Source organism: Populus alba, chromosome 6 (genome assembly GCF_005239225.2).
Source record: "Populus alba chromosome 6, ASM523922v2, whole genome shotgun sequence".
In the NCBI taxonomy this organism is placed as follows: domain Eukaryota; kingdom Viridiplantae; phylum Streptophyta; class Magnoliopsida; order Malpighiales; family Salicaceae; genus Populus; species Populus alba.
In genome coordinates, this window is record NC_133289.1 from 20782632 (window position 1) to 20799093 (window position 16462).

General features: G+C 34.4%; 2 protein-coding genes across 8 annotated transcripts; both read right to left on the reverse strand.

The window, feature by feature from the left end:
• Nucleotides 1-1271: 1271 nt before the first annotated feature.
• LOC118030779 (probable ADP,ATP carrier protein At5g56450) lies at nt 1272-4923 on the reverse strand. Its single transcript, XM_035035036.2, has 2 exons — nt 4149-4923; nt 1272-2108 (listed from the first exon to the last, which is right to left on the reverse strand). The coding sequence occupies exons 1-2, from the start codon at nt 4494-4496 to the stop codon at nt 1473-1475; spliced, it is 984 nt and encodes a 327-aa protein (XP_034890927.1). The 5' UTR covers nt 4497-4923; the 3' UTR covers nt 1272-1472.
• A 425-nt stretch (nt 4924-5348) lies between these two features.
• Nucleotides 5349-14567, reverse strand: LOC118030767 (uncharacterized). 7 transcript variants are annotated; one of them, XR_004684379.2, is made up of 7 exons: nt 14292-14567; nt 11070-12123; nt 10211-10405; nt 8272-9518; nt 7137-7367; nt 6312-6421; nt 5349-5708 (listed from the first exon to the last, which is right to left on the reverse strand). XR_004684379.2 is itself a non-coding variant. In XM_035035018.2 (5 exons), the coding sequence occupies exons 2-5, from the start codon at nt 11566-11568 to the stop codon at nt 7338-7340; spliced, it is 1971 nt and encodes a 656-aa protein (XP_034890909.1). In that variant the 5' UTR covers nt 11569-12123; nt 14292-14567; the 3' UTR covers nt 6971-7337. The 7 variants fall into 7 exon arrangements, 1 of the variants encoding a protein (XP_034890909.1); XR_004684376.2 differs by having other exon boundaries at nt 7034-7367; XR_004684377.2 differs by having other exon boundaries at nt 5349-5793; nt 7034-7367.
• Between the last annotated feature and the right edge of the window lie 1895 nt (nt 14568-16462).

The window sequence follows — 16462 nt, forward strand, 5'->3', positions numbered from 1 at the left end:
CTTATTTTGCATAAAAAAATAAAAAATAATACATGGCATAATTTAGCATTTTTATATACCAAAAATTCAAGAAGAAAATAGTTTTATTTATATCTTTGCTTGTATTTTTCAGATTTAATAATAAATTTATTAAATTTATGAAAACTTGATCTATATTTAAGAACACCAATAAATCAATTTGTTTATTTTAATATCAAAGATTACGAACTTAGACGTAAGATGTATTTAGTTATTAAAAGAAACAAGTGCAAAAATATGTTTGGACTCTAGAATAACTAAACTTAACCCATAAAATTATGGTTCATTTCACTGGGTGGATTAATTTTAACTATTAGATAGATCAACGGTTAAAGAAATATAATAGTGCTTTAGTAATCAGACAAATAACAATACAATTTATCCTAAATAGGGTGTACTGGGAGCAATATTATCTTTTCTATATACAACTAGTTTTCTTTATTCAAACTTTGAAGATCAATTAAGATTTATAGTGATCAAAATACTATGTAAAGACCAAAATATCATTTTATTGATAAAGAATAAAAAAATTTTAATTTTTTTTTTGATCCAACAAACGATCATTATAATGTTGCACACATGCGACATTGTCTTTGAATCCACTTGTCCGAGGCTCATTTCTTTTTGTCCTTTGTGTTTTTTCTCTGAAATTTATATATAAAAAAATCATAATCTAATAAAAAAAATTGTTATGAAATTTTGTATTTTTAGTTTTATTTAGATAATTTATTTTTACAAGAAAATAATTTTATTTCTTTAATTTATAATCGTCCAATAGCATTCTTTTACTTTTAATTTTTTTTATATTCTTTATTATATATTTACAAAAAAACATAATCACGGGTTTGTTTTTGTATCTTTACATTTATTTTATTTTTTTAAAAAAAAAAACCAAATTGTTAGCGGTCATCCAAGGTTGGTTTTTTTTTTTTTAACCTACGTGCATGAGCTTCGTTTTTTCATCTATACTCTTTTTTTTCTTAGATTTTATTGTCTGTTTCCGCGACGGAGCGCAGGAGAGGGGCCTAGTGTGTTCTAATAAAGTTTTTATTTTTGTTAAAACAGAGCCCCGAGGCCCAAAACATGACACCTAGGTCCATGAGATCCCTAATCAACAGATTAACAAGAAAGCTCTGGAAAATCGCAGGACTTATGTATTCAAGTCCACTTTCTTTGCTTCCCGCCCTTCTCCTGCAGCCAATTTACTTGACGATAAAAAAAACAGGTGATTTCCAAGAATCAACTTTTAGGTATACAAAATCTGTATCAATCACATTCAACTTTTTTATTTGTTAACAAAAAATAAAGGTAAGGTGGCATCTAGTGTTTGCTATCGTTTAGCTGTATGGAACTCATTTGCATTTCACAATATTTTCCTTCTATAAACCGTATCACCTCATCTTACTCCAATCCTTTTGTTGAGATGAAAAGCTAACCAAAACTACTGCTTCCTGCTACAAGCCACCCCATTTCATGAACTTCTTGACCTCATCGTACAAAACCAAAATGGCAGCAGCACCAGTACTCCTAAACACATTTGAAACTGCCCCACGATAGAAAGAAGCCACCCCCTCCGCCCTATAAATTTTCCTCCAGCAATCAAGTGTGCTATTATACATTGGTTGTTCCAGACCAGATTGCATCATCATCCGCCTTCGAACTGTATCCATTGGATATGACATCAACCCAGCAGATGTCGTGACTATCTGAGCCACCACCCAACGCTTCCACAATGGCAATTCAGGTTTAGCTGCTTCTCCAGACAAAATCTCCTTCATTGTATCAAACCCACCAAAATATAGACTCCTGTGAACTACCATTCCTTGCAGAGAGGCAGGAAGCCCTCTGTACACTCCTCGAATCCCATCTTTATTGTATACAGTAGTCAGGAAATGAAAAATACCTCGAAATTGACGAGCATCAGTTCTTCCAATGTCAGCAGCAAGGCGGGTGTGTGCTATATCAAGCGGGTAGATTAAAATCAGTGTTGTACAGCCAGCTGCAGCACCCGCAGTGAAGTTGGCAGGTGTGCTAGACAGAAAAGGACCATTTGGATGGTTTCTGTTATGCAAGATGTTTTTATAAAGATCCTGCAAAAGAAATTAACAACCATGAGGTCATGGCAGCATAACACGAAATGGAGATGATCCTAATTCACTTGAAACTTTGATATCAATCATCAAAGCAAAAGATCACTTCCTTTTATGCAGCCAAATAAGTTAGAATCCCTATTATTATCTTCTATTGCATTATTAAATTTTCTCATGCCATGGATAATGATATTGTATATCTCAAAGAGACCAGCTACCAAAATAATATTTCAAGGAAAAAGTCATTTTCCATATCTTAGAAGTTCTGAGTAGAACTCAGCCAGCTAAAATATACCAATCCAAAGGTGGTATGCAGTTTAGCTATCTGCATGTCCTCAGAAAAACCTTTGGCAAACTTAGTGTTACCATGAGGATGCAAGAGCATGACCGAGCCTTTAAACATTTACATTTGTGGAAAAGAAAAGGTCAAAAGCCAACCTAAAAACATCGGTAAGAGGTTTTATTCAGCCTTCAATGCATTCAATACACCTGTTAATATCTAAAGTTTGTTTGTCCTTAATTAAACTCTTTTCGCTCTCCTTTTGTGCAACATAGTAGTTCTTGGATCTTCATTTCTACCGTCTTGCACAAATCAATGGACCTGTAATTAAATCCCATGCCACCTTATCTCTCTAAACAGTGTTTCTTTCATTCCTTGCAAAAGCTCACCCCAGGATCTTCTCACAATTTATAAATCCAAAGTTAATTCACCAAAATTTCAAAATCTATCCAACTATTTTTTATGACATAATGACTCTATGGAGTAAATGCATAGCCAGGAACTCTCTAGTTGGGGAAGCATTTTCCATATCTAAAAAGTTCTGAGTAGATCTCAGCCAGCAAAGATAGACCAGTCCTATTTGTCACATCTTGCAATCAACAAAAAAATAGTGTGTGGTATGCAATTAAGCTGTCTGAATGTCCTAAGAAAAAGCTTAAGAAAACTTAGCATTACCATAAGATTGCAAGAACATGACCAAGCCTTTACAAATTTACATTGCGGAAAAGAAAAGGTCAAAAGCCAACCTAAAAATATCAGTAAGAGGTTTTATTCAGCCTTCAATGCATTCAATACACCAGTTAATATCTAAAGTTTATTTGTAATTAAACTCCTTTTGCTCTCCTTTTTTGCAACATAGTAGTTCTTGGATCTTCATTTCACCGTCTTGCACAAACCAGTGCACCTGTAATTAAAGCTCATGCCACCTAATCTCTCCAAACAGCGTTTCTTTGATTCCTTGCAAAAGCTCACTCCAGGATCTTCTCACAATTTATACATCCAAAGTTAATTCACCAAAATCTCAAAATCTATCCAGCTATTTTAGATAACATAATGAATCTATGAAGTCAATGTATAGCCAGGAACTCTCTAGTTGGGGAACATTTTGATTTCCAATTCCCAATTGACAACTCATGCATGAATTTCATTCTCCTTTTATTTTTAAAATCAGCAAGACCCTTCTTCTAGAAAATTGCTTAAAATTTCTCCAAATTCAACTGTACCAAAATTCTGTTATCAACATTTTCCCTAAACTCTAAAATCCTCATTCCACTACTGGCAGCAATCAGTTCCAAAGATCCTTTCCCATCAAATCCTATCAGCCCAAGTTACTAATCCTCCTATTTCTTTCTAACTTCAAGATTCTACTTTATTAAAATTACAACATGACAAACACCAACTAAAATAAAGAACCATCCTTTACAATCATAAAAGACAACATTCCCATCAGCCCATGTTAAAATAACCCTCCTATTTCTTTCTAACTTCAAGATTCTACATTGTTAAAATTACAACATGACAAACACCAACTAAAACAAAGAACCATCCTTTACAATCATAAAAGACAACATTCCAGTTAATACGTCAATCATTGCAATACTCATATACTCATTTATCAAACATTTCACACACACATCAAGAACCATCATCAAATACCAAAAACACCCAAAATACTATAAAAACGAACCACCCAATATTCCCACGGACACATTTCATCAAACACCTTACCCACAAACCAAAAGGAACCCAACTTTACTCACCTTAAGAGAGAAATTAAGAGCAACAGAAGGGTAATGTCTAATCACACTACTGCCATTGCCTCTCCAAAGCGAAAGAATCCCTTCTTCTTTAACTGTACGAACAATACAATCAACCATTCCTTTGAATTTCCTGCGTCCACTCCCTACAATTGCCAAATTGCTTTCTTGAGTTTGTAACAGCACCTTTGCCCTCTCAATTGGCGCCACTGTTGTATGCATTACCCCTCCCAGAATTGCTCCTGCCAATAGATCTTTGTGAAAGTCTGTCAACCATTTGTACGGCCCTGATGATATTGGTGGCTTTGACCGATCTCCCTTTTCTCCTGGATCATCATCGTCTCTACTCATTGTTAAAAACCAGAATCAGAATGATTTTTTCTCTATAAAGATCGGATCCTTTTGGGTTTCAAGAGAACCCCTTTCGTTGTTTATCTTTATAGTATCTCTAGAAAAGGAGAAATAGTGGGTTTTGTTCGTGTCTATTTTTTCTTGTTGGGTTGGTGCGAGAGATTCCGAAGGAAGAATCTTTTTCTTTCAATCTCCCTCTCTGTAGTTTGAGGGAAATAAAGGAAAGTCAGACCAGGCAATTCCTTTCCCGATGAGTGATCAGGACTTGCTAGCTTATATACTCTCCTTTTCCTTTGTGTAGTCCTTCTCCTTCTATCTAGGAAATCTCCAAGGTCGTTTTTTTTCGGGTTTTGATAAGTCAACACAATTTTTCTAACAATTTATTATCTAAAAAAATAAGTTTCATCACACAAAAATACACACCCAAAAAATTCATTATTCTAATAGTGATTTATACCTACAAAATCTTGCGCTTGCGTCATTTTAAGGTAATGAAATATCTCCGGCTAGCCTCAGTTACTGGGTGATTATATTCATCATTAAATAAAATCAATATATATATATTTCCTTGATAACATTTTATAATTTCTCCCCCCTTTTGTTCTCATGAAAAGCAACAACTTTATAATTGATGTATCACTAAACATTTTCAAAATTTTTGTTTTCTCAAAACAACTTAATGTTATTTATTTCTTAAACACTTTTAAGATTGGAATGCCCTTGTGTTGACTTTGATTCCAATTCCTCCTTCTCCTCTTGCATGGCTTCCAAAGTTACCGTATTCTTCATGTAATTTCTCTTCTAATAATATATATTTTTTCTAGAATAATTAAAATATAATAAGAAAAAAAGTAACAAAAACCATCTTGTAACATCATAATATTAACATCTAACACTGTCACAGTAAAAAGAAAAAAGAAGGAAAGGAAATAAAGAAGAGTAATCATATGAAACTAAAAAGCTTCTGATTCCATGTCCAGTACGGCAGAGCCAACAGTTGCATTTTACTTATTGCAAGATCCTAAGCTCCGGCAGCCTTTCTCTCATAATTCACATGCATGCCTAACAGGTTCCTTAACTGAAATATTTACAGAGAAAGGCCAGATGTAAAACTTCCTACAATCGCCACCCACCCACATTGCTCCAAAGGGTTTTCTTTTTTCTTCCCTTCGTGTAAGATGTAAGAACAAGGGGTTCGCGTAACGAGCTCCACTGCAGTTGAAAGATGTCAAATTCTGTATTACTGGTAAGCAACAAAGCATTCCAATGCAGATGATGCACTGTAACTTGGACAAACCTAAATGAAATTCCAGTTCATTGTCAAAGCATACAGTAACTAATAATCCAATGTAACTTGATTTCATCTCGCTGATCCCGAACACACTCACAATTCTCAGGATATTTCCTCGACCAAGATTACAATTTATGTTAGAAACCGACAACAAAGGTTGAGCAGGAAGCATTTATTGAAAAAACATCAAGGTCACTTTATGAATTAAAAATTAAAATAAGGAAGCCATCACAATATCAGATAACTAACAGACATAAAGGAAAATAGAAACCATACAACCAGTCACAATCCAATTCAAGATTGAAATACCCATCATTTAACATGATTTACAAGAATAAAATGTTCCAGAATTCTCATCAAAACATGTATGCATCACCATTCTAGGGAAGGAATAAAGAGAAGCAAAACAGCAGCATCTCATGCATTCAAAATATATTAATAAGTCTCAATTCTTGTAATTAAATAAAGTCATCAATCTCACATTTCACTATAACAATCCAATTCTACTGAAAGATTCTACTCACAGAACAGACAACATGAACATGCGAGAGGTTTGCTGACTGTAAGCTCTGAAGAATGCTTCTGCTCCAATTCTTGAAAAGGACTGCTCGATGATCTCTCTGTTGCAGTAGGGCTGCAAACATGGGGGGCAAATCAGATAAAATAGTGAAAATCTGTGCAACCAACAATCAGATGCATGGTTACAGTTATAGATTTATTTGACCTATGATCATGCTTCAATTGATTAAAAAATCAAAGTTACCAATCACTGTCACATAATTCATGGTTGCAGTCAAATATTTGCTTATTACCTTTACTGCAATTCTATAGTGATTAGGGACGGTAAAGACAATAAACACATGTTACTTGCTAACATTATGTACATCCGTCTTATCATTAGAAGTCCAAGTTAACGCTGCAGCACCTGTTTATTAATCAAACGCTAGAGTTGTCCATAACATGCATAGATATAATACTTTGAGGAGGAAAAAAAGAAGGATAATTCAATTTTTCTAGTTGACTAGAAAATCATATTCCAAGATATATGACAAATCAAGGAGACGATTCAGGACCCTAAGAATATCTCATGCAAATTAACACCAGAATTATTTTTTTTCTCTTACTAAATCTAAAGTTTTCTATATTTATGCTTCCAATTTGGCTTCCTCACTCCTTGCAATGATTACACAACAAACAAATCGATCAAATATAAGTACAGAATAGCTCCAGATAAAAAAATACATACAACTTTTCTTTTAAAGAAAGCACATTGCATGCGCATTTTGGAGACTTCTACGAATATCCTTGAAGTTGGAATATGTTATAACTGAGTTCATCTGGTCATGGACCTTAATATGTTCTTTTTTTGGCAGGTGCAAACTTCACAAAATACAAGGAATTTGCTTATGCCATCATTTTTTTCCCTATCTATTCTCACAGCTCTGCACTCTGCAACCAATTCTAGATTGTTCTGCAGCTCCATTGACACTAGTCCCAGAAAGCAAGCAAAATCAAAGTCTTTAACCAGAAACCATTGCTGATATCAACTTTTACCCTTTGGCATACTTATCAACATAACCCTGCAGAACAAAATGTGAAAATGATATTGCTAAGGGGAAAAAAATGAACATAATTAAAGACCATATAGAATCTAATCATGCATAAAACATCTTTTTGAAGTCGCAACTCCCACAAATTTCCCTGTTTGGTGTCCCAGAACTCGTCCATTTGCAGCAAAGAAGTTTCAATCATATTTTGAAATACTATTCATGATGGTCTCAATCACTAAGAATGATATTTTGTGTCTGTACTTTATGTGATTTTTCAATAGTATGGGACAATTTTTGTGGAAGGTTGTTGGTGTAACCCTACCTTCCCTTGATAAATTAAATACAACTGTACAATTCATTGTAGAGAGTTAAGAAAACTACACGACAACAAATTCTAACTCCTAGGTCCCTCTGAAAACATTACTAGATAGAAATGGCTAATGGTTAAGAATTCATGTTCTGCACTTTCCCTTCAGTGGAAAGGGGCAGGATTGCAGAGGAAGCATATTGACAGGAAAGTTGTCAAGCTGCATCAGGCACACATCGATGCCTGTTTCCCACCCATGACTTCTAAGTTCTAGAATGACAATAACCACTATAATGATTGTACTTTTTATGGTAGTAAGAAATTGATGATCCAATCAGTAGAATCATAAGCTGAGCCATGAGGTTACGGGAAACCTATCATTGAATGTGTACCATGTGAGATTCATAGTGCTAGATAACATGCATTAAGTGTGATATTTCTTAAAGAAACCCTTTCTAATCATCTGCAGCTTCTGTTTTCATGCACATAAGGCCATAAATATAAGTATCAACTGTCTTTGCCACTTGAATAGGAACCATTATTAAATGAGCTTGTTTGTGTGTGTATTTGTGTCATGAGAAAACTCTTTCACATATCAGTTTCAAGGTAAGAGAAAGAAGGATTTACCAGCACAAGTTTTGTTAATTTCTGTTGCGACGAGTCAATGTAATGATCTATTTTTGCCTTGGACTTGGGTATTTGATGGCTCTTCATTGCTCCTGCAACCTTATCAACTGTCTTCTTGACAATAGTCTTAAATGCTTCCTTACTCATGTTACCCTGTCGCCATGATGGCTTTAAAACCTCCTTGACAAAATCTGCAAGGGTAACCTTAAAGAGCTTCATTGATCTGGACTCCTTGCTCTTTTTGCTCTTCTTTGGAGACTTAATCTGATCAATCTCCATATCACCCAGATTCACATTCACTACAACAGGAGTACTGTGGCTGTGATTCTCAACATCACCCCCTTCTGCATCTGCAATCTCACCAAACCCCTCATTATCAAGAGATGTGGAAACTGCAGTGCCTCTAACTTCTTTCTTGTTTTCTTCAACATCCAATGATTTGTTTGAGGCACTAAACCTCGGCATAACATCAGTGTCAATGGATTCCCACTTCTGAATGTGATCAAGTCTCTTAAATGAGTTTGAAGTTGGCTCAATGCTGTCTAAAAACGGATCATACTGATCACCTCCTGAGCCAGGAATAATTTGTGCAACCCCCCAGGCAGAATTGGGCGAAGGTATTGGATGTCTTGTTCCAACACTGACACCTTGTCCATCAAGTGAAGCATGGTTCAAACATGAAGAATGATCATCCTTACAAGAACAGGATGGAACCTTTTCTTGTCTTACAACATCAGAACTGAATTCGGAGTTGAGTGGCTGCTCAAAACTAGTTGGATAAGAATTCAGGTGAGCTGAATTTTTTGCTCCAAAATCTGGCGGGTGAGATGGCTGATTTGAGTCCAGAATATCTGGTGGGAGTCTAGATGAAGAACCCACCTTCCCAGATAGACCATACACGTTATCAATAGCAGAGGGATCCAAACCATAGGGTGGTTGCTGCTGCTGCAGATATTCAGAGCCAACAGTAACCAAGTCTGAGGCAGTTTTAGGAATGTCATCTTTCAAACAGGGCTCCTCATTATTTTCTGAGCAATCCTCAGAAGCATAATCTTGAACAAGTTTGAATGGGCTGCTGCCTTTAAAAACTTCACCAGAATATTTATCAGAATTGATGCATCCAGCAGCTGCCATGATCCTTAATGAACTTTTTTCATCAGCTCCTGCTGAATTAATGACTGGGCTATGAACTTCAGAAACTGACTCCCCAGATGTCAATTGGTTATAACAATTGATGAGTTTTGAGCCTGTAATTGGAAACAAGATTAACTCTAAACTTAAGGGCATGGAACAGGTGTACAGGTTATTCCTGTACAACTAACATGAGCAACCTACATGAGAACCACACAACAATAAACGTTCTAAAGTTTCAGGCCAGCAAATAACTCAATATAAGCACAGACATGTGCTATTAAAGCTTTGCAATATATAATCCATAATATATATAAAAGCACGAACTACTTAAAAACTTTTGATTTTCTATTATACCCTTAATACAATGCTAATATTATAGTATACTACCAATACTAATAAGTAAATCCAATCCCATCTCTAATTCAGAAAAAGAACAATATTGGTAAAATTACAAAGGAATTATTAATTCCTAAAAAATAAGCTTTTTTATAATGAATCCTAAAATATAGGTTAATTTCCTCTTTTTTTCATACTTTTTATTTATACACTAGATAAAACCCTAAATAACATAAAATAAGCTACTAATATCACTTCTAAACTATATAATAATGTATTGATACTTTATTTTGACAATCAATTAGGTGTTTCCTAAAATCCCATTGGATGAAATATATCCCTTTGTCTTTGTTTGTGTTGTTCTAATGATGATATTGATGTTGTGGTGATCCAAGCTAGTTATCTAAGGAGAAAAATTAGGAAGAGACTGTCCAAGTAGGGAAAACTAGTGTGTGGGTGAAACATTTACCTTGTTCACCATTATTCAGCCTTGAGGAGCCAGAGAGAGATAAAACCATTGTGGAAGCGTCAGATTGTGCTGAACTCTGCAGTTCATGCAACTGCTCTCTTACATCAAATGCTCCAGCTATCAAATGATTACCGTGAGTTTGACCTCCAATAGGGTAATTTACTGCCTGGTCATTGTCAGACTGTGTAATGTCATCTGAAAACAACTCGCCGATGAGTGAGAAACAAATGATGAGGTGAATGAATCACTAATACCCGCAATGCAAATACAAAATATGACTCGTCCATAAAAGTACATACAAATAAAATAAACAGTTACAAAAACTTCTCCAAATTGGATCATCTGTTCAGGTCATTCAATATGAAATCTTTTCATCTACAAACTAACAAGCATTTCAATGAAACATCATCCACAGCACCAATCTATTACTTCTAGACAAAATAGCATGGGGAGTAGCTGCTTGGTGTCACATTGACATACAACAACCAAACAGCAAACCATATCCACTAGATAAATTACCTTAAGTTTAAGATTGAATTTAAATAAATAAATCAATAAAACAAAACCAAGGAAAGATTTCTTTAAAAAAAATTGGACAGAAACAACAAATTTCCAAGAATCATAGATATTTTGCATCTTGGTCATACATCAGTATCATGATGTAAATGAGAAACAGTCAGGCATCTAATTTTCTCTTTAACATTGAAAAATTAACATAAACAGCAGATCATAGGTTTTATGAGATTTATGTGCTTCAAAGAGAGGGATAGAGACATATGAGAAACATAATTAACTTAGCAAACATTAGAAAACAAACACCTTATGAAGTAGACTGAGAAAATTCCAATAAGGTACTAACCTTCCATCTCCATATCAGAGTCAGAAGACATGTGGGATCCAACTGCATCCATCAAATGACTGGGTTCAGAAAAAGCCTTTCCTTCATCCAATTTAAAACACACCCCAGCACCACTTCCACCTTCCAGATATAAGTTGTCATCATGCATGATAACATTATGTCCGCCTTGATTGAGAGGAATGACTTCATTGGCGGAACTAGCAGGGCCCAATTTATCACCAGAAGGTTTTGAGGAATTGGAAGCAAAATCAGAGTAAAATTGTGGAATGGAACCATCTAGCACGGGTGCAGATAATGGCATCATGTGGGAGTTATGCTGAGGTGGAATGGGTGGTGCAGAAGAGGTCGGTGGTGGGGGCAGTGGTGGTGGTGGTGGGGGAGGAGCTGTGGAAAGCATTTGAGGGTTTCCAACGTGAGGCTCAGCAGAACTCCCAGAGAGAGCAGGAGTCAGGAAACTGGAAGTTGGAGGAAGAGGTGGGGGGGGTGGGGGGGGGAACATGACCCTGCACACCAGCTAGCTGTTTTGGCAACGAATGAACTGGAGATTTATAAAACCCCTGACCTTGTGAAGGTGGTGGAGGAGGCAAACCTCTATAAGGCAGTGAGGCCTGTAACATTTCAGGACGGTGTGAACCAAAGGGAGGGGGAGGGGGAGGCACCGATGCTAAATAGGAAGAATGCTGTGAATTTTTCTGCGCAGGTGCATAAACATGTGGCGTGGGAGCACTTCCATGAACTGTTGCAGAAGAGTGCAAATAAGGCTGACCCGGGTTAGGCATCCTGCCAGGTTCAAGTTGCTGAACTGCAAGATGTTGGGCCATAGAAACATGCTGATATCCAGGCAAACTTGGCTGACTAGTGTGAGGAGGTGGCGGAGGTAGAGGGCCTTGTTGGAAACTGTGGGGGAGCGGAGGTGGATGGTGTAAGTATGGAGGGGCAATTGGTGTTTGAGGACCTTGGCTGCCAGACTGGGGATTAGAACTGCCTTGACCATACATATTGGAGAATTTCAACAACTTTTCCTAAGCCTCCCTCAATTTTTTTACAGAACTGCCTGTGGAAATGAAATAATTAAATAAGTGCTTAACGAATTCATCTTGAAAACACAGAAGAAAGGGTTTTTTTTTTTATCAAAATATTGATGTGAATTAATTATGAATGTGGAATTGCATACACCAACCAATTACATCTCAACATGCTAAAAAAAAAAAAAACACAGCAAGATCATCTTCAACAAAATTGGAAAGTAAGAAAGCAATGTTCAATAATGCAGGAAAATTAAATACGGATGTTAGTTAAAATTCAATAGACAGTTTCTTTACAATATTAGAAATAAATAAATCAATGAAGAAGGAAGAGTTAGAGAGAACATAAACAGAAACAGCAGATGCAAACCCTAGTTAATGTTGAGAGAATTCAAATGTTTATTAGAGCTTTGATTGTATTGGAGAGTGAATTGGGGGGGGGGGGATTGTGGATTCCTTGAATTCTGAGGTAGACTTGGTTGGGTTTAACTCAGCGTGAGAATAAAGAAAACTGTGAGTTTAAAAAAGAAGAAAGAATGTGATATTATAATTTTAATCTTTATATTTTTAAATATCCATAGGGCATTCTTTGCACGCACTCACTCTAGTGATTTTTACCATGTGCATTGTCCACATTATTGAAATTTAGTTTTATTTAAATAAAACAATGATATTAAATAAAAAAATTATTACATTTATTTAAACAATAGCTATATATAAAAAACGAACATGATTTTATGAACAACATAGAAAAGTATAAAGTGAAAGCTTCCTGTGATTTGAAAAACGAATCCTTTAAAAACAATAACTCTATTGCCTGTTTGAACTGATACCCCTTTCATTACATTTCGTTAATAAGCACATGAAAATCAGTTTGGACCTCAACACCACCCCCCCCCCCCCAAAAAAAAAAAAAAAAAAGAGTAAAAAAAATTGCCCCCCCACTGAAAACATCTGAGATTTTCTTTTAAATTCAATAACCCTCCCCGTTATCTTCTGAAATTCCATAGAATCTAGATCTTTAATAGTTAAATTTTGAAATGGAGCTTGTTTTAATGAAATCAAAAGGCATGAACTAAAAGTTTTCCTCTCACCACTTAAAGCCACCATTTCTATTTTTATTGCGAGACATTGTGCGTGTGCTCTTCTATAAAACTCAACTCCTTTATTGTTCAGCATATCCACATTCATCTTAATCCAGTGGCTAGAAACCTATTCATGATCATGCAATGATATTAGGCTTACCTGTCAACTAAACAAAACCATTCACCGTCAGACATAACCTTCTTGTTTTTTTCCCTAGGAAGCTCAAGAATCTATCTATCTCTTGGAGTGTAAACTTGAGTTAAAACGATTACTTTTCATCCATAAATACGTTACACTCAAAGTTTAGCAAGTCCTGTAACTAATGCTATATGCAGCCGTCCAAACAGCCTGCAAACACCTCAAAAAGATTCACTGCCTCCCCCTATACATGTATGTATATAAAAAAAGAGACCGGATTCGATAACATTTCCAGCCATGTAAACTTTGCAGTTTTTGAATAACATATCAGCACAATTCTTCCATTACCGAACTCCTAAATTGTTAATACTAACTTGACATGTTTGCTGATATTCCGTTCATCACAAGCTCTGCTTCAGCCATGAATCTTCATCTAAAACTCCAAAAAGTAAAAGAAGTGTTTCCTGTTCCTAAATATGTCCAAATCTTGAGTACAATACATGTCTCCCAAAATGACACAAGGACTTTACTGACCTTATTAAGAGAATTACTTCCACATATCATCCATTCCTGGACATCAGTTTCTTCTTGATTGCAGACACATATCCATAGCAATCGTAATTGATGATAGAAATCTATTTATAAACATCATGGCAATCGTTAAACTTATTCCCACTTTAAGGACCAAAGTGTCACTTTACAAATTACAACCACCAAGATTATAATTTCATAAACTTTAAGAACCAAAGTTCATCACCTTCTCCAAACTTTATGCAGTTTCATTTCGAAGAACAAACAAACCAACTATTCTCCGCATCTTTTTTCATTTCTTAACCAAGTTTAACAAACAAAACAAACCCTTTTGATCCATGACTAATCAAAAGCACAACACGTTTAAAGGTTTTAAAAATCTAAAATTTCTAACTTCAAGAATGTCATTAAAAAAACAATTAACAGTAAACTGCATCCATACCTCCCTCAGATTTATTTGCTGTCTTTTGCTTCTTTTATCTTCTTCCCTTCTTCATTCTCACTAATTTCTCCTTTTCCTCTTTCTTTTTCTCCTCTCTTTGCTCATTTGAGAATCTAACCCAGCTCCCTTTTCATCTCTCTTTCTACTTGTCTCTTTTCTTTTTACTCCCTTCTTCTAGACGTCTTGTGCCTTTGCTCTTTCCTTTTTTTTGTTCCTTTTAAAGCTTTCAGAGAAATACTAGATAATGGCTCGCGCTAAGTCGCGGCCGGGAAAAAATATTTACATGGAAAATACTGTATTTTAAAGAATAAAAAAAAAAATCAATACATAAAAGAAAACGTGATCACATTGTTCTGCACATAAAAACAAAAAAGCGTATATTAAAAAACTCAATTTTAAGACAATTTAATATTAAAAAAATAAAATAAAAAACAAAAAAAATTACAGCACAACCAGATTTATAAAATTATAATAACCTCCTAAAAAATAAATATATAAAATTCTCAATAATCTAAAAGTGAAAGAATAAAATAAAAAAAATCAATCAACAAAAAAAACCTAGAAAAAATAAAACACCAATAAAATCAAATAAGTATGTCTAACCTCGTGAGCCAGGTGTGCAAACAAGATAACAAAAAAAAAATTATAAAACTCAGTTCTCAAACAAATTAAATATTAAAGAATGAAATAAAAAATACTCAAATCTTAAAAAATGATCTAAAAAATTATTCAACTCGATCTGGAGTAATTTTCAAATTCATAACTTAGGTCATAAAACCTAGATAAGCAGATAAAATAACAAAATCAGTTTTCAACAAACCTAATGTTGAAAGATGAAATTTTAAAAGAAATCAATGTAAAAAAAAAAAGATAAAAAAAATCAATGTTAACCTCATAGAAAGGAAAGCAGATAAAATAAAAAAACCTAATTTTAAACAAACCTAATATTGAAGGATGAAATTTAAAAAGAAAATCAATGTAAAAAAAAAAGATCTAAAAAAATTGATGTTAACCCATGTTAAACTTTCAAACTTGTGAGCCAGGTCATGAGACTGTGATAACTCAATTAAAAAAATTCAAGAAGCCTAATTCTCAATAAAAACTAATATCGAATGATAAAATTTAAAAGAAAAAACAATTTTTCAAAAAGAACCCAAAGTAAAAAAGTAACAATAAAAAAATAAGGACCAAATTTACCATAAAACCAAAATGACAAGTTTCATTTTTTCCTATTTCACACGAATTCCAATAAGATAAATGAGAAAAACAGAGAGGAGAAAAAAAATCATGTCATCACCATGTTGTCACTCATCTACCAACATGTGTCACCTCTCTTAAATAACCTCAACACATCGCTTCCAACACCATCAACAAAGCCAGTGTTTGACTTTTGGAGGAAGCCACACGCATTGCTAGAATGTGGCAGGTTTCCTCCATACGAGCAATGCATATGTCAACCAAGTTGCCCTTCTTGTCTACCCTACCCTACAATATTTATTTTAGATTCAATCTTGCTCCCTTAAACTTTAACTATTTTACATAAAATTATTTTATGTTATTCTTCTAAATTGAGGATTAACCAAACACCAAGATATTTTTTAATTTCCTCAATATTGTAGGAACTTCAAATCTAAGCAACCAAAATAAATCATTGAGTCAAATCCTAAATAAATACAAAGTGAAATGATAAGTAACAAGAAAAACAAACATAAACTCTTCCCCTATTCATGCAAACCAGTTCCTAATTTTATATATAAAAAAAATACTAGACACCTGTTCAAGCTTTAAATATTGTCCCTTTAATACTTTTGAATCAATAAAATTTAATTTTGTTTCGTTAAGTTAAGCATCAACCAAGTAATGAAACACTTCCCGACAATGTTAAATCCCCATAAAAACCAAATCATCATGGCTAATATCAAATCAATGCAACATTAAAGGATCAAATAAAATGAAAAACCAAAATGAAAAAAATCCTAGGGACGAAAAACAAAAAGATGGCACAGTGAATCACTGGAGCCCTCTTATTCTTTTTTTATAATCATCTCTTTTCTTTATAATAGATATTTTTCAATTTTCTATATTTATTTTTGTACCCTAATCCTAAATCTTGTTCGATTTGTTTCCAACCCTCTCTAGCTTCCCAAGTATTATGCCTTCAGAAAGTAATT

Coding starts and splice junctions, on each gene's coding strand:
- LOC118030779 (XM_035035036.2), bottom strand. CDS start 4,496: ATGAGTAGAGACGATGATGATCCAGGAGAAAAGGGAGATCGGTCAAAG. Junction 2,109..4,148: donor CTCTTAATTTCTCTCTTAAG/GTGAGTAAAGTT, acceptor TTTCTTTTGCAG/GATCTTTATAAAAACATCTT.
- LOC118030767 (XM_035035018.2), bottom strand. CDS start 11,568: ATGTTCCCCCCCCCACCCCCCCCACCTCTTCCTCCAACTTCCAGTTTC. Junction 9,519..10,210: donor GCTGAATAATGGTGAACAAG/GTAAATGTTTCA, acceptor TTCCAATTACAG/GCTCAAAACTCATCAATTGT. Junction 7,368..8,271: donor AATTAACAAAACTTGTGCTG/GTAAATCCTTCT, acceptor TTTGTTCTGCAG/GGTTATGTTGATAAGTATGC.